At 39.8% G+C, this 24540-nt stretch overlaps 1 protein-coding gene across 5 annotated transcripts in view; it reads right to left on the bottom strand.

Annotated features, from left to right (window-relative positions):
• PARD3B (par-3 family cell polarity regulator beta) overlaps positions 1 to 24540 on the bottom strand; it is a 393890-nt gene that overhangs the window by 18829 nt on the left and 350521 nt on the right. For all 5 annotated transcript variants that reach the window (XM_058839501.1, XM_058839502.1, XM_058839498.1 and 2 more), the window contains one exon: positions 11999 to 12078. In XM_058839501.1, coding sequence (XP_058695484.1) covers positions 11999 to 12078 — 80 coding nt within the window. The remainder of the gene's footprint in view (positions 1 to 11998; positions 12079 to 24540) is intronic.

Genomic DNA, 24540 nt, shown 5'->3' with positions numbered 1-24540 from the left:
ACATGCTTTGTCCTACCTATTGTGTTGGCTGGTTGAGTTCAGTTCAAGAGCGTATCACTATTATCTCCTTAAAAAAGCAAAACAAGGGGAGAAACGCTGGCCATACCATGCTTCTAAAAATACATTCTTTCTGTATTGAAGACAATTCAGTTCTCAGTAAACAAACATGCCTTTTCTTTAAAGTGTAGGATCTCAGATTGAAGCAAAACTCATAGCAAAAATACTACATGAGGGTCCAAAACCTGGTAACACATGGGTATAGATACAGCAGTGCACTAGCACCTAGATCCAAGCAAAAAGCCAGCCACGTGGATTTTCACTGTGAAATCCTGAGACTGGTTTTTTTTGCCAGATTTTGCCATGATCTACAACAGACTGCTCTCAAAGCATCTCCTTTCACCTGTAAAACAAGAGCTATTTTTCTGCTTTAAATGAAGGAAAGTGCCAGCTACTCAATATCCAAGGACCCCTATTGGCTTGGGGTTTTGCTTGATAACCTGGGCTGGGTTTTGTTCACACATTTCCTGCCCTCTGGATGGAACTCTGACTGCCAATTTCCAAGGCACTGTCTCAGACTATCTAGTGCACAGATCCAATCTCCTTGCTGAATTACATCTGGGGTGGAACAAAAATGGCAGATAATTCACTTTCTATTAAAGTTAACACTCTCCTCCACTTGCTTCCCACGTATGTTATACAGTGGACGTGTTTGCATGTTCTGTTCTATTTTTTCAGCTGTTGCAAGCACATAAGCTATCAATTACACTCTATGCAGAGAGAAGATAGTGATTTGAGGAACGGCTTCCCGTTTATATAACTCCTCACCTCATCACTGCTCAAACATTTAAATGAATGCTTTTGGGCAAGAGGCCTGAAATAGAGAGATTCCTTAGGTGCTCTCTCCCCTGCCATTTCCCCCCTCATTGAATGGTTAATCAGAGCAGCATAATTCTTTAAAACTAATATTTATTCAAACAGCTGCAGGATCCCATCTGCTCACACAGAACAGAGGACAGAAGCAGCAGAGGCCACAGCAATACCAGGCATAAGCCAGCAGAAGTATGAGTTGTGTCAATATCTCTATATCCAGCCTAAGTACTGTTTGGCAAAGATTTTGAGGACAGCAAAGACATTGCCATTGCCCTAAAGATGTGGTTAAGTTTCTAGCTTATGCATAATAGTATTTAATATATTTTCAAAATAAAGCTTGATGAAAGTCTGACTAGTGGCCTATGTGCTATTTAAGACCAGCCATATGCCTACAAAGCTTTGCTGCCGTGTTTTTGGCATATCCACAATATCTTTACCTGTGGTAAAGATGCTCAATAGCTCATGCAGATTTTCCCAAATAAGCATCCACAAAAGAACAGTATCACTGTGCACCTTATGCTTTGTTTATGCCATATTTGAAAGAACTGTTCTAGTAGAAAATTTGGCGCAGGTGCTAAATGACAAAATCAGTGCTAATTTACATAACTGTTAAATGCTAGAACAATGCAATCTTTTCCAAGCCTGGAGGTGAGGGTAAAGATTCTTAAGAAAGCAGGAATTAATCTTCTCTAACAGGGTACAACAGGAGTGTTAGCTCTATGCTTGCTCTTAACAAAGTTACTGGTCCATAACCACTAGTGATCTGAATGTTTGCAATTCTTCAACAACCCTGAATCACATTCATTTTAAAGGACTACTTTTATTTTGCTTTTATCTGTGGTAAGATTGGATGGGCTGAGGAAGAACATATAGAGCAGGAAAAAGTATATTTCTTTCACTAGGATCTCCAAAATCTGGAGAGAAACTGCTAATATTGGTGAGCAGAATTCTGGGGAAAAACAACAAATAACCTAATCAGAGTCTGTCAAATTACTACCAGACTGACCCAGACAGCAAAGAAATCAAAGAATATGCTCCAACAGTGGTTGTATTTCAGTCTAAACTGACTGCAGTCATTAGGAACACATCCATGGATTGCAGTGACTCTGGACCAGGCTCATACTAGCTTCTATTAGTAAATTTCTGGCTGTTCTCAAAGCTGGATCAACACATCCAAAGTATGACTTTCTAAAGCATCATACTTGAAGAGCAACAAAAAAGCCTTCGGTGAATATGTGCAAAGGCATTTGGACAAAACCCTCTAAAACTGAACCTTTTCTCCTGATATGTTTAAGACTTCTGTGCAGAGAAATTAAATATGTCACCTACTTATGAAATGGAAGCAGTTTGGCTGCCAATTGTCTGAGCTGTGTTGAAACAGCTGCTCTAGCAACTGTTTTTACTATTAAATTCTTCAGTGATTCTCTTAATCCCAAATTAGATACCTCTTTCCTTTAATCACCAGTTTATATAAAAGCTCTTTCCTCCCAAGGCAGGGTTTCACCAAGGATAACAAACAACGGCAGGTCTGCTCAGCGCGCTGCCCTTGTGTTTCTCAAGTCCTCACATCTCCCCCACCCTGCTTCTCATTTCTCGGTGGGTGGCACACGGAGTGCTCACGACTCTGTCCCCTACATGTTTGTAAAAGAACACAGAACTAGATTTGAGGTCTTAGGATTTCACAGTTTGTCATTACTTTGCAGCATGCAATTAAGACTGTCCACATACAATTCACTTTCCTACTTCATCATCGCAATCTTTCCTCTTTCCTAAAGATGTACATGAGAATGAATACCTATAACTGACTCTGTTTAAATGGCTTGCTATTAGAAGCCTGAAACTTGCCATTGTGACAGCACGCCGTCCTGTAGGGCGGTGATTCTAGTGTGGGTTTTTTTCTGGTTGTTCTTTTTTATTTTTTTTTTTCTTTTTTCTGAGTCTGCTTTGCAAAGCAAAGATTGGATGGAGACAAAGGAATTGAGAACTAACATGGAGAACTAACTGCAGTCTGCCTCTGAGCAAAGGGTGATACTGCAAAGCTGCTGTTTGCTCACAGGAACATAGCTGAGCAATGACACAACATACAGGAGGTTCACACACAGAAATGAGAGCTGCAGGAAGCTTGCTCAAAAATTCCTGATCCAACATCCTCAAAAATAATATATATTTACACCTGATACTGTTGGCTTCCTACATATTTCCTTTGTTAGGTGTTTTTAAAGCATGTTTGCTGACAGCCATCTTTCAGCCGCACCTCCAGACGTGTTTATCAAGGGAAAGCCGAAGCCAAGAACTGCAGCAGAGTTGTCTTATTTTACAATGCTCTTTCTCACCTTTGCAGCCTACAGCCCACACTTTTTGATGAGGTCTGAATTACAACCCAGCATAAGCTGCAACATTTTTATTCGAAATATCCATACCTACAAAGCAGCCAGCTGAGCTTCCGAGTCTGCTGGTCTCCTGAGCCATTTCAATATCCATCTTAACAATGCAATGGATGTATTTGCATTTTGGAGCACACATCTTATTCCCCAGGTTTCACTCAGCACATCACGCTGTTGACGCATTCTATGGGATATATGCTTTTGGTTTTTAATTTAATCTTCTTCTTAATTTGCATTCACTTATCTTTTTTCCACAGATCCTTCATCTCAACCTAACCATTTTGTACTGACACTTTTTTCTTTCATTAATATTTTGTTCCCTAACAGTTGTTTTGTTCTTTTACTCACTGGAGGCATAGTTAATACAGCTTTCTTTTCTGAGGCAATGTCTCCAAGACTTCATTAAATTTTATAATATTAATTCAAGCCCTTTTGTTCATATGCAATATTTTCCTCCATCTCCCACATTTTTAAGCTGAATTTGGTGCCCTTAGTTTGAGTGGGAGGTCCTTATGCCTGATTATACACTAAAATTCATAGCAGATCCATGTTTTCTGTAAATGTGACACTTGAAAGTATTTTTATTTACTTGGGATAGTATCTCCTTGCAAAAAGGCTGGCTGTTTAGTTTCAAAATATTAATTGACTTTTAAACTATTCCATATTGCATTAACTGGCTTTTTGCTATGAGGAGTTGACTGACTTATTAGGAAAATTGACAAACCCCATCCCTGTCTGCCTCCTTCTACACTTCCAAAGTATTCTTCTGAGACATCTGGCTTTTAGTGTGGTTTTTTTTTTTCAAGCTATGTCCCAGTTGTTACAGACATTTTCTTTGGTCAATTTTCTTTAGTTATTCCCATGGAAATATAGAGGTGGCCTGCCAGCTGCAATCCATGATTTAATGTCACGAACCTTGACCTTTCTGACTTTCTAAAGTATACTTTTTCATTATTTAGACTTAATTTGGCTTGGATGGAGGCATCATGTTCATTTCAAGTGATATTTCTATTTTATTAGAAAGCTGGAGGTATGTTTTACAACTAAATCTCCTTCCTTTTGTATTCACCGCAGAGATTTCTGAAATTGTGATCCTGTTTACAAATTTCTTTCCTCCTTTCAGTCAAGTCTTGAGAGACACAAGACTATTTTTTGAAAGGTCTGTAGTACACTGACCCTTTTCCTACCTGCTCTGCTTTTAATGCCTGAGATTCTCCCTGCAGAAGGTATATGCAGCTCATTTATGAACTCTGCACATTTTTGGACAAACGTATTTTGACATCTTATATGAAATAAAGTCTTCAGACTTCACATATGGCACTGAGGTGATATTAGGTACCATGGCACACCTGAGCAGAGGGATTGAAACTGAGGTGGAACAGAAGTTGCAACAGAGCACTTCCAGCTCTCTGCTGCATTTATGTGTCACTAATATCTGCTGTCCTGTGATAGATTTGGGCTCTGGCCCTGAAATACAACGATTTCCCTGACATCTCCTAGAGCCTGGGTAGTTTCTACAGCAGTCAGTTTTAGTATCTTCCAGAGTTACGAAAAGTTAGTTAGCTATATCTTAAAACTATTTCAAATAGGATTTAAGCTAATCTTTCAATGAGCACATCAGCTTGGTTCCCAAGCTTGGGCTCTAGCATATAAGAATAATCTTTTTTCTTTGCCTGTATTTCATCTTGGCTGGTTTATTACAACATATCTTGGAGGTCCTTGACCAGTATTTCCATTAAAACTGATTCTAAATTCACCTGCCAGCACTTAAAATCCAACTAAAACCATACATATATTTAATTTATAATGAGATCACCACATTGGAAAATACAGACAGACAAGATTTTGCTGCATTTTCAATAAAAGCAGAGCTGTCAAGATAAAAAATCATATTAAAAGACTATCCCTGAATTACTGATATAATTTTAGATGATTAAAACAGAAGAAAAAGTTAATAATCAAGTATACTGGAGAATATACTGTTTGAATATTATTTATATTTCACATGACTAGGGTGATGAAGTTAGTTGGGCCATTCATTTTTAGTTGTAATCCTGTTTAAGACACCAAATTATCAAGTCTTAGTTTTGAAGTTAGGTCAGGGGAATATTAAAAGAAGTATGATTTATGCCAAAAAATTAATTACAATTAGTTCTCAAATATTCCTCTTGACCATCTCCTCTTACTTTACTCATGATAAGAAACAAAGGAGATATAGATTTTATTCAGCCACCTGGAACTACACAGGATTTTCCCATCAACCTGGTCTTCACCCCTTTGGAGAGAAAATCCTGGGCATTACTAAAAGTATTGGGTATTATATCCCACACCAGAAGTTAACAGGCTGCCCTTGTAGCTGTGTAACCTATGTCCAATAACATGGTTTCACTGACAGACTAAGATGTGGGTGATTCTGGACAGGGCTGATAAATGATTTCACTGCCATTACAGTTTTGGCACCCCTGGCCCCCTCCATGAGAGAGGATCTGCAGATGCTCTTCTTAACCAGGTGAACGATGCTCCAGTTTAAACAGTTCTTAAACAGGTATTTACCCCCTGCAGTCTGCATCAGCACTGTCACTCTCTGCCTGCCATAAAGCACCACGTTGGGCCAATAAAACATAGAGGAAATCGCAATTTCAGTAGAGCCATGTAATGAGGTCGACTGATGAGAGAGCAGTGAAAAACAGAGGCAAGCTGTTACCAAGGAGTGTCTGAGCACCAGGAAGGGGTCTGGAAGAAGCTTGGCAGAACAGCAGCCGTGTGATGGGACAGAGGCACACTCAGAGCCACTGAGAACCCGCGTGCCACCGCGTGGCACTTGTCACAGCAACACCAAGCAGGGCGTGCCTCAGCCGATGGCCAGAACCATGACTGCACTGCTGTATGCCAAGGAGGAGTGTAGATGAAGTGTACAAATAAGAAAGAGGACAGATTTTTTCCAACAAGTGATGGAATAGGCTAAATCTAAGTGATTCCAAGAAAAAAAAAAAAATAAAAAAAATTGTGATTTAAACCAGCATGCAGGGAATTTTGATTTAAGTAATTCATTTTAAACCTTGATTTTTCATCTGTGGTCCTTGGCTAGTCAATTCCCAGAGGCTGGGAATGCTCTGACAAGTTGATTTACAGCTAATTATAGTCTGCACTAAAACTGTGATTTCTTTTTTGTTAACCAAGAGAATACACTATATACATATTTAAGTAATGTCAGTATATTAATTTCAGATTCTGCTAGACAATGGTGAATGATGAGTCTTATTTAATAGACAATTAACTTTTTCTCATGATTTGTGTCAAGTCACTTTCTGATGATGTTTTCAGGATTCAATTAAATTACAGAAATCTTGCATTTTGAAATAAACTCAGTAAAATAAAGGCAAGAACACTCAAGTGCAAGAAGCAGCTAATGAAACATGCTAACTAATCCATTTCTTCTTTTGGAGGAACCTTATCTGCTCATGACACAGATATTACCAAAACTCTACTTTTGATTCGAAGGGCTCAAAATGTTTTTGACTCAACTCTGGTGGCCAGCTCCTAAATTGACTGCATGGGTACTCTGGCCCCTTGAGTCAATGCTGTTCTCATGCTCTACAGTGTAAGACCTAAGTGCTCAATCTATTTAATTTATTGAAAGGGAGGTGAAAACATAACATAAATGATCTCTGCATAGAAATACTCAAGGGAAGAAATTTTGCAGGCTTGGCTCTTAAAATCCAGCAGAAAAAAATGTTTACTGTAGTATCTAGAAACTGAAATTGGATAATGGCAGACTTTGAGAGGAAAAAAAAAAAGGCATAATCTCTTTAAGCAGTAAAATAATTAACCTCCAAAGAATGTAATGAATTCTTCACAACGTGACATTCTAATTCCAGGTTAGATGCTTCTGTAAACACATTTACAAAAGTAATGGGATGGATCAAAATTGAAATTTAGTTTAATGCAGAAATGTAGAAAGTCTTGGAGGGCTCAGGCAAGGTGATCAGAAGTGTCCTTCCTGGCATCATACCTAGAAATGGAGAGTGTGCTGCTTTCAGCTACTGCTTTAAGAATTGCAAGTTGCATGGTCAACCTGAAGAGAAGCTTCCAGCATGGAAAGACTGCCCACTGTCACTGTAGGGAAAGGCTGGTTCCTTAATCCATTTCCAAGTTTCCCAGTTTCAGGATGCATGCTACATTTAAGACAGATTCCCTCGTGAGCAAATTACCAGTTTGCTCAGCAGTCTTGTCCCAGCCACAGCAACACAGCGGAACCCATCTACACAGCCTGAACTCATTTTTTCCATGCTAGCAGTTATTTTCTAATGCTCTCACAGCCTTTCTGGCCCTCCCCCTTTTCTTGACATAAATGTGTTCTTCAATAATATGAGAATTCCAGAGAAAGTCTCAAGTACTACTTTTCCATCGGAATCAGCATTTGTTATTGGAAAGATGGCTGAGCTTTCTAATCCACACTCATCATGTCAACCAGCGTGCTGTCTCAGTGTCTGTCAGTCTGCTTTTGGTCACAGCCAGCTTTTCCACCACCACAGAAAAGAATGTGTCCTTGAACACGAGGCTTCTCCAAACAAGGCTGCCATTAGCGAGACTGTGATTTACATTAAGACCGACTTCCATAAAAGCAAGCTCAAAAACAGAACTACGAACAAATAGAACAGCTACAGCTTCATATCTGTTCCACAGCTCCATCAGGAAAATCTTCTGAATTACACCAAGAAAGTAGGCATTAAACATAGTTTAAAAGATTCAAATATTTTTCTGACTCCCACAACCTTGCCCTGCTCTTCTTCCCAAAAGAAGAGGCTAAGAGGTGCAAGAATCAAGCCATTCTCCTCCTAAGCAGGAGGATTTAACATTGCTTAATACTACTACTCAGCACTACTTAGCAATAGCCTCAGGGCAACACACAAGTATTGAGTGCAAAGAACTGTATCTCTCTTGCAAAGCCTCCCATTCTGTCTCTCCCACTTTGCTGCTTTTCTGCAGACAGAACAGCACAATGCAGTGAGAGATGAAGACCTGCCACTCTCCTGCCACAGCCACTTATTTAATTCAGATGTTTGCCTCTGAAGACATTTCCAAAGCAAGCCTACAGGCTGGCATTATTTTACCTAGAAGCTTAACTATGTAGCTCAGCTCACCACTCCTTAGACCAGTCAGACAGAAAGCCTTTCTCCAAAGGCTGCTGCCTCCTGTTTCCCCTTTTAATTAAACATGTAACCTTACACAGGTACTGATTCCCCCATTCAAAGGAAAAAAGGACATCACTGACTTCAGTGAGACCAGGACAGTAATTTGCTGCTGCACCTAGTGAAAAGACAAGTACACTTGACAGCTGAATTCCTCAAATAGAGTTAATACAGACTTGTATCACCTGAATTTGGCCCATAATACCTAGACTTCAATTAACAGCTTCAGAGAAAAAAAACCCCAAAAAACCCCAACAAACAAAAACCAACCAAAAACCCAAACCAAAACAAAACCAACCAACCAAAAAAAAAACCCCCAAAAACCAAAAAAACAAAAAACAAAAACCAAAGCACACAAATAAAGGCAAAGCCACAATGATGCTTCAAAGCTTAGAATTTTACAAGTGAGCAGCAGGTATGTTCAGATCTGACTTTATGCAGGACGCATGCCTTTGCAAAGGAATGGGACAGTGTCTTAGAGGCATCAAACACTGATAAAGATATTTGCTAGGTGAACATTGCTCCTTCTTGTCTGGTGGGGAGGAAGACCAAAGCTCTCTTACTTAATTTGTCCATGCCTACACACACTGGCATGAGTCCTGGTGGCTTTCAGGTGAGCAGAACAGTTTCACTGTGTAGTTCCCAGCTACTCTTGACACAACACAGATCCCCTCCTCCCTCCTCATCCTGTGAAACTGGCTGCAGTCCAAGCATTTTCCTCTCCTTCCTCATGTGTGCCACACCAGAGCGGCAGGCAAAGGTCATATCCTCCTGGACTCAACACAATATTGCAACAGGAATTTGTTTCTCAGCATCTACAACCCTCATCTGAAGCCCCTCTAAGTATCTCTTATTAAACTGGGCTTAAATGGCTAAGTATGCAGACAGTTCCAATCTGTACCAATGTGACTCAGTGGCCTCACCACAGTGAGAACAGCAAAAAAGAAGGGGAATAAACCCAAGGGTAGGAAACTGTGAACTAATACTAAAATGCTGGAGAGAAGAAAGATACTCTTTTGAGGAAATACTACCTCTTCATTTCTTTCTACATTCCCATTTCTTTCTTTTTTTTTTTTTTTTTTTTTTTTAAATAATGTTGCTCATTTCAATAGTTTTCATGGCTCCTCCACTGAGAATTGGTTGGCAAATGTGTGGTTTTTACCTGGATTCCTCTATACTCCTGGGCAGTCAGCCATGAGAACAAAAGAAATCACTCATTTCCATTAGTGGCTGGCAATGAGACTGCATCCCCTTCGTCTGGATTTAGACTTCACTGTACAATCTAGTCATTTGTGACTGCCAGGGCTTAATTACTGCAGTAACATGAAACTGCAAAACTTACAAAACTGAAGTATAAAAAGCAGCAGCCGATTGCTGAATTGTAGGCACACCCAAGGGTGTGTGATATCCCAAAGCTCTGCTCCTGCCAGGGTGGAAACCCTCTGGAGACACAGCTTGGCTTGCATGCAGCAGTGTAAGTGGGCTGGGAAGCACAAACAGCCCTGCTCAAGCGCAGGTCTTCTCACTCCCCAGCATAATCTCCTTAGGCACAGAGAAAAAGGACACTTTCACAGTGATCTTCAAAAGCTTAGGGAATATTTGGATGACTTTCTATCTAAATGGACAGTTCCCACCAGTTAAATACTCAAACGTGTTCTGAGAGCTGGAGAGTTGTGTCTCCAGCAACTTCAATGGAGGTTTGGGGAGCAATGCTGTAAAATTCCTGATCTTATTCAGGTAAATCTACTTTAAAAAAAAACAAAAAGAAAACCAAAACCAAAGCCCAAAACCCAACCAAACAAACCCCACAAAAACACAGGTTGTGGAGATGAACAGTATATACATCTGGGGAACATGCTGAGGATGCAGCAGTTGGGAAAGGAACAGAAGGGATACAGGGAACGCTTACTACATAAAGCAAGGGCATGTCTACATCTGCATTGTAGTGCTCACTTCTGGTCATTCTCCCTTGAAAGGAATACTGGGGAAATCCAAACAATTTTGGTTTATGGAAGTTCATGGGGAAATTTTCAGTTTACAGCACTTGAAAAAATATGATTAATTTTCTTAAAGGGAAAATGAATAAAAGAAGGCATGATACACAAATATGAGAATTGCTATAGTGAGTTACCCTGGGCGCCAGTTATGAATTTCCTCTTGTAATCCACAGGGAAGTACCCAACAAAATGGAAGTTGGGTAAAAAAAGGAGTGTGCAAAATTAAAGTACACCTAACTAACATACAAAAATCACTGCTAAAAAGGAAACATGAGTGTTGCAGAACCGTAGGAAAAAATGGCTATTTACCCATAAGAGTAAATACCCACAGTCAGCCAGAAAATACATGCAAGACACGCTGTTGGAAAGCAAGACTCTGTCAGAAAAGCCAGTTACTGCACACAATGAATCTCCAAGAAAAAATGGCTGACAAATACTATTTTAAGGTAGGAAGTAAACTGCAGACACATCCTTTGGTTTAGAAACCACATACATTAAAAATGCCTACAGACATCCAACAGTGTCTTGTGAGACAGCCTTTATATTCTGGTTAGCAAAAATAAAATATTCTTTGTATTTTCATCTGGAATTAGACAGAACATTACATATTTATCAATCAATCTTTCAGTGTACACCTTCAAATGTAAATAGCTGAGTGGAAAAAGAAGTAGCAAAAAGAAACAATTCACTGATTTCCTAAATTTTCCTAAATTCACAACAAAAAATCTCTTCTTGCTTATATAGACCCATTTTTGCTTTTCTTTTATGAATCACCCTGCCTGTAGGTCCAAGAAGTGGATTGGACCACAACTCTTGAGGACTTGCCCAGCCCTTTCATTCTAAAGGGGGAATATTTTTCTGTTTTTGTTTTCCTCTGCCTGCTTCCCACTGTCTCTTCTAGCATCCTCTAACTCCTCTTTCTGGCTTGATTTGTTACACTCTGCTATTAAAACTCCCATAGAAACGGGGCTGAAATCCCTGAAATGCTTCCTTTTTGTTATGCCCCACTGGTTTCAGATGAGAATTACTCTTCATTCAGTTGATAAGGATTAAAAATTAAAAAAAGCCCTCAGAGAATTCACTCACATTTCCAGAGCATTCAGTTAAAGCACAGAGATGCTGTCATGGAATGGGACTACAGTCAGACAGCCCTTGCAGCAACAGTGGGACTTTGGTAGCTGTGGCTGCTGTAGTGAAAGCTTTCCACAGCAATGTTCTGTCAGTGCCAGCTAGGATTATATCACTACAAACTCTGTCATTTATGCCCTGCTATGACCTGTTATAACTCTCTTGCAGAGCCAGCCCCCTCAATGTCATGTTCTCTACCTGTGGATCATGACTCTTGCTGACATGTTCAATGAGACACATGTTTTTTAAAAATTTTAAAAAAATCCACATTAATAGTAGAGGTACAAAATGGCAGTAAATCAGCAGCAAAAGGTGACAGAAGTGCAGAATAATCTCTCATGTTAGAGCTGGACATCAGCTGTGGGCTGCTTTCCCTCCCCGCTGCACTGAGGGTGAGGCTGTGTGCGCACGAGGCTCGGTGCCGTACCTGGGTAAGGATGCATACTGCCTTTCCACCCCCTCGAAGTGAAGATTGTAGGAGCTCCCATCTGGACCTTTTCCAGGCACCTGTGGAGAGGAGAGTAATTAGAGATGAAGATCAATTATGCAGCCCAGCTACTAACAATGCATCTCAAAATGATAAGCAGAGAACACATGATGCTGCAACATGCCAAAATCAACAAAAGAAAGGCAGGGGCTCAAAGAAGCTTCAAATTCCATACATAATCTTATCACTGCTAACAAGAAGGTATCTGATCAAAGAAGTGTTTGGAGCAGGTACTAATCTTCAGAGCCTTTCCCTCATCTGGCTGGGATACTCTTCTTCCCTGTCCAGCCTTCCTCTTGCAATTCAGTAACATGAGGACATCATCTAACTCAGCACACCCCTTCTGATTACAGTGGCATAACTACCTGAAACAAAGCTAACACCTTAGTACCAAGTCTGCTTTTTTTCCCCTCCATCAGCTTGTTTTGCTTAAGTATAAAATATGACACAAACAGGTTTTCTTTCATTCTTAACACGAATCCAGAAACTTTCCCTAACGCCACTGCAAAGCTAAGTATCCAGCTGGGAGTTAAGTGCATTTATGATGCTCTGGTGCCATTTCAAAAGTGCAGCATTAGTGCACTCAGTCAAAATGCCAGCGCGACTTGGTTTGTGTTCAAGATGGCAACCGGCATTGGCTGGGGAGCACAATTCTATCAGGAAGGCTCCAACCGGGTACCAAACGGTGAACTTCAATGCTTTTAGCACACAGGAGCTCTCCCAATTTCACTCGCTCAATGCCTGCTGATGGCCCAAAGTGTTAAGAGCCTTGTTAAAATGGGGCTATTAGTCTTTTCTTCCATAAATGGAGGAGGTGCTGACTGCCTTCAGTGTTTCCTACATTAGTATGTATTCCTATTCCGGTGCTGCTAGAATCAGCAGTTTTATAAAGCAATATACTAAGAGGCCATTTAAAATCCCCTTCCCCTTTTACAGATTAATAGCAGAAAGGAAGATTTAATGCCTTTTCAAACATTTTTAACAATTCATTAAAAAGAAAGTAATAAATCACACCGAGCTTTCGGCAAATACCCGATTAGAAAAAAAAAGAGAAAACAAAAATTAACATGTTTTTTGCATTCTACAGGTTAAAGTACATTTCTGTCTGTCCTGTAATTTATGCACAATACACACTTTTCACTGAACAGATGTATAAACCCCTGCAATGAGAAAAGTTGTGCATTTAGTGTATTAAGTGTCTCTACCTTTACAAAGCATTTCTGTGTACATTACATAAACCAAGTCCAATGCAAAGAGAGGCAGTATCATTTGGAGCTACGAGGCAGGCTTAGGAATTATTCCGGACAAATTTTGTTATGCACCTTGGCACTCATCAAACATCAAAGATACTTGTAAATGAAAAAAATTATTTAGTACAGGCCTCTTGCAAGCTTCCTTTATCTCATTCAAAACAGAAAGGCGTCCTCACAGAACTGCTGGTCACAGAAAAGAAACACCTCTGATTTGAAATGACCCATGCTTTAGCAGTGCCTGACTTTGGATGAACAAAAAATAACAATAATTGCCCTATATTTCAAAAAGAGGGCAGTAGGCTAAAGTGATCATTCATTCATTTTTTCCACCAGAAAAAGTAACACGCAGAGAGATTTTACAGAGTCACTTAGGTGAAGAGTAACAGCCACTTTGGCTGTTCTTATACTACTAATTTCATTTAGTAATATTTCCCTTAAGTTCCCAGGTACACTAGTGAGAGAAGACCCTCCACATTTCTCCTGTTTTATGAAGAAGAATGAGGGGAAAAGAAACAAATGTATAATCTGGTCTCTCACCTTAAAAAAACATATAGTACATGGTCTACCTGTGCAGCTGTAGATAGGTTATTAATTACGTGCCTGGTAACGTGGCTCATAATTAATATGAGCCTGGTAACGGTGCATTCACAGCCCCGTGTGAGTTTCCTGCACTCTCACACCTATAGGGAGTAACAGCAGCCAGGCAATGTGAAAAAACACACTCAGAATTGTGCCAGCATCAAGCAGTAATCCCAAAACTTATACCAGTCATCAAAAGTAAAAAATATTTACATTACAAGGCCTTTTTTCAGCCTGAAAACACCCCTTTTTTGATGATTTCCTACAGACCAAATAGAAGGCAATAGCCCCTGCCAGATCTGTTTGTATATATGATTTGAGAGACAGTTACCATAGAAACACCCTGGTGGCGGATACACAATTTTGCTAATTTGGATCCATCGAGCGGCTGAGTCTCCACACCCTATATAAAACCCCCAATGCACTGGAAAAGCATGCTCTGGCTCTGCACAGCTAATTAAAGGCTCAGCCATTTCTTCTGATTTCCCTTCTCCATCTGTCCATGCGACAGTAAAAGTGTATCATCACTCAGCCTGGAGTGCCAAAATGGTGCCTGGAATAAAATACTACCCTGATGAAAAGAGAAATTGTGAAAATAGAAACACCTCCTTAGTAGAAGTTATTTATGTTTCAGGAAGAGTCAAAGAAAAGGGTTCCTTTGCTGCCTTCTACAACAAACTAAGCTAAGAATCAGTGTGAAATGTACTAATTAGTAAGATCAAAATATTGCAGCTTCTCCTCCTCTCCTAAAACAGGACATATGCAGCTGGTCATCAGACCAGGTGTGGAAGCTTTAACACAGTTAATAATCACAACACATTTAGGTGAAGAAACAGTAATCTTAATAAAACAGGATTAAAACCTGGAAGTCCTGTCAAAGGGGTGGTGACCACGGGGTGACCAGCAAGGGAGCTGACAGAAGGTGCAGTGCTCCTCTGAGTCCCTACAGATGCAGGTGGAAGGGCTTAGGAGATCAACACCCCAATCAACAGAGAGCATGACAGCAGGTGAAACACACACTTCACAAATGTATGGAAACGCACAACAGAAAAAATGATCCAAAATATGCTCCTATATTTTTAGGGTTTAAATTAACAACATCAACTTAAATAAGTGCCATCATTATAAACAGTTCATCTCTTAAGAGCGGCCTCAACTAACAAGCAAAACATGAATATGCAAAAATAATGGGCAGAGATAAACACAGAAACAGGCATCATCCTATCAGCGCAATTAAAAGAGCAGCACGCTTAAATCGAGGAAAGAAGGTAGTATCTTTATCAAAAAACAACAACAAGCAATTCATGAAATGTAACTGTTGCAAAGTACTGATATGGCCAAGGCCTTTGTGGAATGTAAAACGAATAAACCGGATACAAATATGGATCAAACCGACTAACATCCGGTTAGCAGAAGACAGTCAAGTCTTCGGCAGGTGGAAGAGGAGCAAGTCCTCAAGAGAGATGAATGGGAGAGCAGAACCTCTGTACCAGCAGGTTGTTCTCCTAATTGCCCCTCTGGGAATCCCAGTCACAGCAGTGGCCACACTTGGAGGCAGAAAACCTGGCAGGACACTGTGTCCATATAACTCAATGCCCTCATGGTCAGGATTTTCTGTGTGCCAGAGAGGTGTGTTTTATACATGGCTAGTGAATATTTTTGTTGTTTAAGCCTCTCTTTTTAGAAACAATAATTTTCACTAGCTAACAAGATTTCTGTGATAGAAAGGTATCACTTCAGAAAATATCCTATGACACCTCTGCATCCCTAATTAAACTCCTGCCAGTTCCCAGCAGAAGAACCAGGCTGGTGGAAGTGCAAACTGAAGGACAGAGTAGCTAGAGCGAGAAACAAATATCTTAGAGTGTTCAAACATCTGCAAATAAATTTTAAGATATAAATAGAGTATACCTGTGAGCAGATGTCTTGACTAAGTCTGGAATTTGCCTACAGGAGAATTCAGGGGTTGCAGAATAAGAATTCTTGAAGGGAAGAGAAAGGATTTATTTAATCCTGAAGCTCCTGACTATCTTGAAAACCATACAGAAAAGTGCACAAGACTGTGTTTTTTCCCTGGGAGACCCTGCATTTCATTCCCCCTCACCTGTCTTATACTGCCTTCCTCTTGGAGCATTTGTTAAAGGCTACAATTCTAGCTGCTAGCAGAAAGCCTCCCTTGCCCCTTCCTTATGGATCAAGGACAGATGCTGTGGTACAAAAAATAACAACCAGAGTGATCTTTTTTGAAGTTTAACCTTCATGAAACCAGAATTGACTTTTTCTTGTGCATCCACACACAGCTCAAGGTGAGAGCTACCACACTGCAAATAGAAATCAGCAACATCTCCTTGCCTCTACCAGCAGAATTCAGCAGGACAGTGTGTTTTTGCCTGGGGCTCTGCTTCTTACAGATTCCCACCTGACTCCCTGCTCACGGTCCATCCTGAGTGAGGTCAGCACACTGAAAACTCAAGACCATGGATACTGCTTGTAAGGAAAATAAATGATGCAGAGACATTATCAGGTTGGCTGTCTCATAAAGTTGCAGTTACTGTTCACTCTCCTGCAGGTATTTAGACTTACATATAGAAAACTTCATCACTAGTGTAGAAGTCAGTTGGTTAAAAAAATAAAACTTCTTAACCAGCTGCCCTGCTCAGACTAAAAAGTTTCCCACTGATAAAAAAGAATAATATACAGTGGGTGTTGCATTCAGGATCATTAATTCTTCACTTACATGCTAAGCATCGCTATCCTTTTACTTTTTAGCCCTTTTTCCCCCTGACTTCTGAACAATAAGCCTCCTCCAAACATTTCAATTATGATTAAGATAAAGAAAATTTGGACAGTGTGCTGCCCACTAAGTAAGTAGCAATAATATAACTTCCTCAAGGCTGATGGGATTTTAGCTACATGTTTGTGAATCCAGGGCAAAACACTGCTGACTTCACTTAAGCCACACCTGACTTATTTAAAATTATGGGTGATCAGGAAAAGCTTAGGAAGACAGAAGTCCTGGGACTCCCAAGTTTTTCACTTATCCATTGTGTACGCTCAGGGAAGTCACTTCAGCTTGTGCACTGTGGTTTTCTACCCATAAAACATGGCAGGATACTACCATTGTATTTTATATGACTGACAAGCACTGTAAGACAGGAGCCACCCCAGGAAGGCTGCAGAGTGAAGCTTCTGCCCTGCCATCAATCCAAGTGCTTTGAAAATGCCACCCAGTTCTGCTTTTTGCCTGAAAGCCTGTAAACTTTAAACATAAACATGACACATAGAACTGCTGCATTGCTTAGTGCATTTTTCAATAGTCTTGTGATCATCTGCTAAAGGACTTGATTCAGATGCTGGTTTGACCTCTGTTCTCAAAGCTCTTCTTTTGTCTGTGAGTGTTTCTAATCACATGGGTTGAGATTCAGCATGCCAAAAAGAGCCGTGGTATAACGGAATTTGCCCTTTAACCTTCAGGTCTCCCCTCTGCTGAGACACAGTTGGTTTTTGTTTTCAATTAAGTGAAAGCTGAAGAAAAATGGAGAGGTAAAAGTGGATTTTTTCCCCACCCTGGTCTCAATGTTTCATACACAGGTGAAGCATCAATATTAACCCACTTATTTTTCGCATTTCAACTCTGCCTGGTTCTGGGAACTGCAAGTGAAATTTAAGAGCACAATTTGACTTGCTAACACTTTCTTTAGCTGCTGAAACAGAGGCAGGTGATGTAAGGCAGTGAACTGGATGGTCCATGTGAAATGGAGGAAGTTGATTGATGGGGTCTTCTTAATTCCTTACTGCTGTGATATCCTCATTATCCCACCCTCGAAGACCTCCAGCATTCCCACAGAAAGCAAGGTTTCTTCCATCCAGTTTTTTTATGTTTTGCATCAAAAGGTAAAGATTAAAAATTCTACCAGTGTCTACCATTCAAAAGAATTTTCCTGATGTTTTCCATACATACACAAAGAGGCATATATTTTGCTTTCCTGGTTTTGCAATGAAAGTTGAAACAGTGATTTTGCGTTATTATAACACTCATCATTTCTCCCTCTAATTTGGATGGTTTTTAATAAAGCTCCATTGATTCCTCTGAAAGAAATCCCTCCTGGCAAAAGCAGAACACACACGCTGATTGCTAAATATGCAGCAATTATCATATTCAACGGCGCACTTTAATATCTTATTTATAGATGTATCTATCTATAATTTGCTTTAATTAAGTTGCATTGATTTTAATGGCAGAAGTAGTCCTTGAAGAGGAGTCTAATGTTCTATGAGCCCATTGGTACTGCTTTACCATTGTTTGGATATAATACAGCACCTTTAATATTTCTTTTTGATATTCTTAGTTGTGCTCTTCTTCACTAAGAGGCTGCAATGGCAAACCAAGATGATGTTCCACAGGAACTCTTAAAACCACCTCCATCACTGAAGAGACAGAGCACTTTCAACTCCTGCTACAAACTTGTCTATTAAAACAAACTTACTCCCAAGAATAAGGAAGCAGTATCTTATCAGCAGATCCTGAGACACCTTGTTTTTCTGTCCCTGACAGGTATCTCAGGACTGTACATGGTCCAATGTCTTCAAGTTTGTTTTGGGTAGTGTGGCAAATTAACTTTTTTTTTTGTTTGTGTCAACAGAAAATACAGGTTGAAATAATTTGGAAAGGTCAATCAATGGATGGCTATAGATGCCTGTTCACAGCCCAGTCACCAAATCATGACCTTGCAGTCTCCTAAAGTTCTGCTTTCTGGGCTCAGTCCCAGGGAATGTTGTGCTTTCTATTTGTTAAGCACTCACTCATTTTAAGCATTTTAAACTAATCTGGTTTTGAGATTATTCCAAAGAACACTTGATGCTATCGGAACTGTGACTGAATTTGTAAAAAAATGTCTTGAAGAACAAAAGCAAGGTATTGCTCACTAGGAGGGTCACACAGCCTTGGTTTCTGCTGGGTGACACCACAAACCCTGGCCCTGATTCAGGAGAGAATGCTAAATACTGAGGGGGGTTTTTGTTTTAATTTCAATAGCATCTGATTCCTCTTGGAGGCATTCCCAAAGCTAACATACACCTGCATCTCTCAGTGCCTTTATCTCCTTTTTGAGCAAAAATACACAGGAAAAACATTTATATCACTGTATCCTGAACATGTCTTCACACATTTGAATACAGCATTCCAATGATGATGATTTTGGCATCTTCATCTCTTAAGTAAATCTGTAAGATATTACTGGTTCATATCAACTGAGACTATCTCAGAGACTACCAAGGTAGCTTTATAACTTTACTTATGCAGATCTTAACGTATCATTCCCTATTAGTATTTTTTCTTTCAAGTAAAAAAAAAAAGTGCTGGCTTTTTAAATCACCACCTTTTGGAATATATCAGCACTAATTTTATAAGAACTGTTCATGTTAAAATGCAAGGGCATGATCTCAAAGAAAAAGCACCAAAGTAGCTAGGCAAGTACATTTTCAGTTTCTGGTCATCATTTTTCATTCACTGATTATTGCTTAAGTGTTGATTAATAGTTATGTTCATGCTGCTAGAATGCATTTCCCTTGGATGAGAAAAACACCCTTGTCCAAAGAAAAAAAAGATAATAATCAAACCATCCTTCCTCTTCCCTGTAAGAAACACAGACACACACTCCAGATTCACTGATGATCTTGGTTTTGCTGTTGAATAGGTTTGAAGATTTTCACTTAGAAAATCAGCTGTATGCAATCAGAACATACTTGGTTGGTCCGATTGCGAGGCAATTAAATGCTCCCCTTCTGGCTGTCTCTCTCTCCAGATATATACATATACATACGCATGCTCACACACAAATGTACATACTCAGAGTCACTTGTCCCTTCTCCCTGTGCAATGAACACCAGGAACACTGAAAACAGCAGTGTTCCATGGTGGAATTAAGCAGGGCTGATTATCTTAGGATTTACTTTTCCTCCTCGGTAATGCCCTACCTCTTGTTCAAGTAGGTGAAACTAATGGCTTAGATTTAGAGGGAGCAGAAAATTTTCTATAAGGCAATAGACTGAAGGAAATACAAACACAGATGGGAACTTTAAAAGGGAAGCAGGCTGTTCCCATAACAGTTTAAAAACATGGCAACTGCCTTAGTTTTGTAGAAAACAAGCTCTCAGCATTTGCTGTATCTTGCAACACTACAGAGAGAGAAAACAGCAAAGATGGAGGTGAAGGCAGAACTGCAAAGTGTTTTTGCACAGTCCCACAAAGAAAATACTCTGCTTTCTGAACCCTCACTCTACAATCCCCTGATCCCTGGTGCTGGAGAACTATGGTTTCCTTTGACCAAGCAAAATGAGATCATTTCCTGGCCTGTGTCTGTCTCTGTGGGTGGCTTCCTTTTCCATTAGTTGTATAATATGTTTTGGTTAATTCTATCTCTTAATTGTCTTTAATGAGCACCAGATTTGCAACACCCTCACTCACAAACCTATTCTCAAATTAGAGGCAAACAGAAGTTTCCCTTGAGTTGAGAGAAAATCTTAAAAGCAGCAAAACGAAAAATAAAAAAACCCCACAGCACCCATCAGCATTGACTCTTTCCTACTACAAGGAGGCATTTCAATTGCTCTTCCCCTGGACCAGGCCAAAGTAATTAATCTCATCCCAGCCACTAAAGAGAATAACTTAACCTGTCACACAGATACACTTGTGATGCAATATTCAGCATACTAATCCATATGTGTGGATACATTTATAAAGCCGGTCCCCTTTCGTTGTTCTGCAATAATTTCTGTGCGTAATTCCTCTCCCTCCATGAAACCAATCCTTTGCTTTAGCCTGTTTGAAACTAAGCTGTTTCTTGTTCCTCCCAGTCTTGCATTCTTTGCTTCTCACTGTAATTAGTTTACAAGACTACTTATCCAGATGATTACTGCTTTTAAATGACAGTCGTCTTTTCTTTTACTCCAGTTCATTGTTGTGTATCATTTTGTCTTGCTATCTGAATACCCAGTTCTCTAAAGCATTTTCTCATTATGTTATCTCCTGATATAAAGCATTTTGAAATACTTCATGAGAGACATTGTATGAAGTGAATTGAATTGAATTTTCTCTCAAAGTCAGGCTTTCAGCATCTTCCTCTAAGCTAAGTCAGCAGAGTTCTTGGCACCAGTGCCAGGGTGTAATGGCCATGCTTTACAGCTCAGCTATGAGCCTGTGTTCTTTTTAGGGAAAATGAAATGACAGTGTCAGTACCTGGAAAGCAAACAGAGGACAGATCAATATTTCCATTTATGATGAGGATGGCAAAATGAAAATGTTTGGTGTATTTTTGAGTGTTTTAATGCACACATTGAGATAACACTATTTTGCTGTGTCTACCTACATCTGGTTGGTGTTGGTGCTGAATGTGCATGCAGGGGGTATATACATGTGTATGTCAGGGAAGAAAAGAGGGAGGGAAGGAGGAAATAGCAGGGCATGGAACTAAATTGCAGAGCAAGTAGTGGAAATAGACAGTGAAAAGCTTCCTGCAGGCAGGCAGCTTCACAGGGGAGAGCAAGCCTTTCATTGTCTATAAAATCATGCCTTGCTGGAGGTCCTCAAGAGTAGAAGGGGTAGCACCTAGAGGCACTAAATCTCTCACTGTTGTATTATTGCATTCTATGCACTTAGCTACTGTACAAACCAGCACACTGCTTCAAGAAAAGAAAAGTAGGAAGAAGGGGGAAAATGACCAAAGGGAAGAAGAGGAAGACGGCAGTAAAACTGGAAAACAACCCCCCGCCACAGCTCTCCCCTAGAATACTTCACATCAAAGAAAAGCTGCAGAGTAAATCGTCACGGAGTTAAAAGTTAACTTCAACTCCTTCCATTGTGATTTGACACCACTATGGAACAGTACTCCTAGAATTTGAATGGTTAGACTGTAGCACAGGGTATTAAATCCACCTTAATCCTGTTAAACATAGATGCCAATAAAGAGAGGCGCACTCAATGGCATCGTGACAAAGGCTCTCCACACTGCAAATTCAATATGGTTAACAAAAAAAAACCCAAACCAAACCAACAAACCCACCCCCCCCAAACCTGGATTAATACTGAGCAAACAACATCAGCATAAGCAGGCTTAGAGACAGGAATTGCCTTCCATATGCTATGGCATCAGGTTCCTCCGGATCTTCAGATACCAGTCTGTAAATGTTACAGACATTGTTTCTCCTGCTTGCAACTGCTGTTGGGTGGTGACCTTCTTTGCTTGCTGATACCAATTTAGCAGTTGGTACAGTTTTTCTGTGATTTGGTACTGTCTGTTGTTTGCTGGTACCAGATGGATACCAGATGGGTAACTGTGGGCAATGGTTCCTCTGTGTTCCAGTCCCAAAAATCACTGCCTATAGGGTCAGTCTTGTCAGATGACTCCTAAGTGGCACTTCAAAGCAGCATTCTGAAAAACCTCAACATCTGTTCCTTACTCCTAATGACCTTAAAAAAATGTTGCAGACATACTTTCCTTTAGCCAGGAGTTACTGTGCATCTGCAGGAAAAATACAACCTTACAGATGCTCACAGCCATCAAACTTGCTCTCACTAATGGCAGCTCCAGGAGCCACCACCTCAACTCCGAAAGTCAGCACTGAATGTGAAATATAATCAATATATTCTTTTCTGTGTTAGCTCCAAAATGTAGGAGTTCAGAGATATTTCAAGACATTTTTTCAAAAAAGTACTTTCAGCAGTGAAGTGAAAGAACAAGAAAAAGTGGCTTTGAAGGGCAGCAGAGATACCTGAGGGCTAAGTTTAAAGCATGGAGGGAAAGCAAGAAAAGATAAAGTGATGGAAGAGTTCTGTTAACTATTAATTTCTAATTGGTCTTTCAAAACATTGAAAGTTGTCAAACGATAGGAGCTGAAAGGTCAGTTAATGGAGTTGAATACTGTCTATTGCAGTTACCTCCTGTGTTATTCCATACAACTGCTTTTGTTTCTAAGAACAGAAAAAAAGTTCATTTAGGACAGCAGGCAAGTATTTTGGTAAATTCTCTATATGTGCTAGAGCAGAATGCTGTCTACAGAAAAATATAGCTGACATGAAAGCATGTTCCCCACCCCCTATCTTGCTTCATGGAGAAGTTATGATAAACAGGTTATGTGTTCCCTAAGGTTACCATGGAAACTCATTCTTTTCAGGCCATCATTTGCAAAGGTAAAATTTGCATTAAAATGTGATGGAATTTGATTTTGTGCATGTGTGTGTGAAACTCAAGTGGGGTCATGCTACCACGCAGTATAGCTGTTATTTCAAACCCAGGAGCATACACTTAAGAGAGAGATCTATTAATCCGTGTAAACACCTCAGTGACCAAATTACAGTTTAATTGCTAACTTGACAGGTATCTTCCTAGCAAATTAAGAGAAATACATTAAAAATTAGCTTCAAATGCAAATGTAAATGTTCATACTGATCCACTGGTGGGTATCACTAGATACCATTTTGCTAAATTCCCCTATAATCATTCCACAGGAAAGATTGAATTTAGATTGTCAGAATGACTTTGTTTTGATGGTGGCAAACCAGGGATGGAAGGCACAGGCAAGTATTTCAAATTATAAATTTTTATCTTATCTTGAAGAAGTTATCATCAAATTATGACCTGTAGAATATAATTTAATATAACCATGCTTACTGCATTACAAGAAACTCTTGAATCCAAGTGACTCCCTTCGTTTTGAGCCACACAGTAACTTCAAAGTCAAATTTTCACTCTAGGTATCTGCTACTCTGACTTTTCTTGGAATAGCTGATGGTGGAAAGCATAACCTGATCCAGGCTTCCCTAGGGTCCAGGTTCCTTCAGAGCTACTGCCATTGTTTGCTGTCATGTGCAGCATTGGCATTCCTAACACAGAGGGGCATTATTTGCCATAGTAATTTTAACAATCATTATTCCAGCCTAGCAATAAAACAGATTAATGGAATAAATCTAGAAAGATCTTACAATAGTGACCAGACTGCACTGTAGAGGAGATACCAGTATTTGTTCTACTGCTCAGTTGTACACATTCACAACTTACATGCTAAATCTGATATACTACTTTATGAAATCTATGCTACTCTGGGTTATTCACATATCATCTGTCCTGAACAGCAGGACACCCTTGAGGCAGCAGGGTCAGAACTCATATTTCTGCTTGCAAGGCAGACATTCCAGTATCACCTGGATTACAGAAGACTCAGTGTCTCCTATCATACAGGACTTATGACACACCCTTCAGCTGCAATGACTCTGCTTAATATTGGGCATCATGACATTTCACACAACAGTCAGACCATTTGATGAGGAAAAAGCAGCAAAAACACAGGCAGGAGGATGTGTTGCACTTGCTTTCTTAGCGCTTAGTGTCAAAACCATTTGTTTAACATAAAAACCCCCTTGATTAGTGTCTCAGAAACACACCAAAAATCAAATCAAAATTGGCCCTTCAGATTAGGCTGCATGGTACCATTCTTCATTGGGAAATTTCTGCTTGCAAATTCAATTTACTAAACCAAGCAGAAACACTAAAGAAATTTTAAGAAACCAAATACACACAAAGATTAAATTGATTACTAACTTTTGCAGAACTTCTCAAAAGTGGAAAAAAAACCTGGAACACATTCCTTCTATCA

This window comes from Poecile atricapillus, chromosome 5 (assembly GCF_030490865.1).
Source record: "Poecile atricapillus isolate bPoeAtr1 chromosome 5, bPoeAtr1.hap1, whole genome shotgun sequence".
NCBI classification, from domain to species: Eukaryota; Metazoa; Chordata; class Aves; order Passeriformes; family Paridae; genus Poecile; species Poecile atricapillus.
Note: the sequence above shows the minus strand (reverse complement) of the source record. Positions and strands in the feature narration are given on the sequence as shown.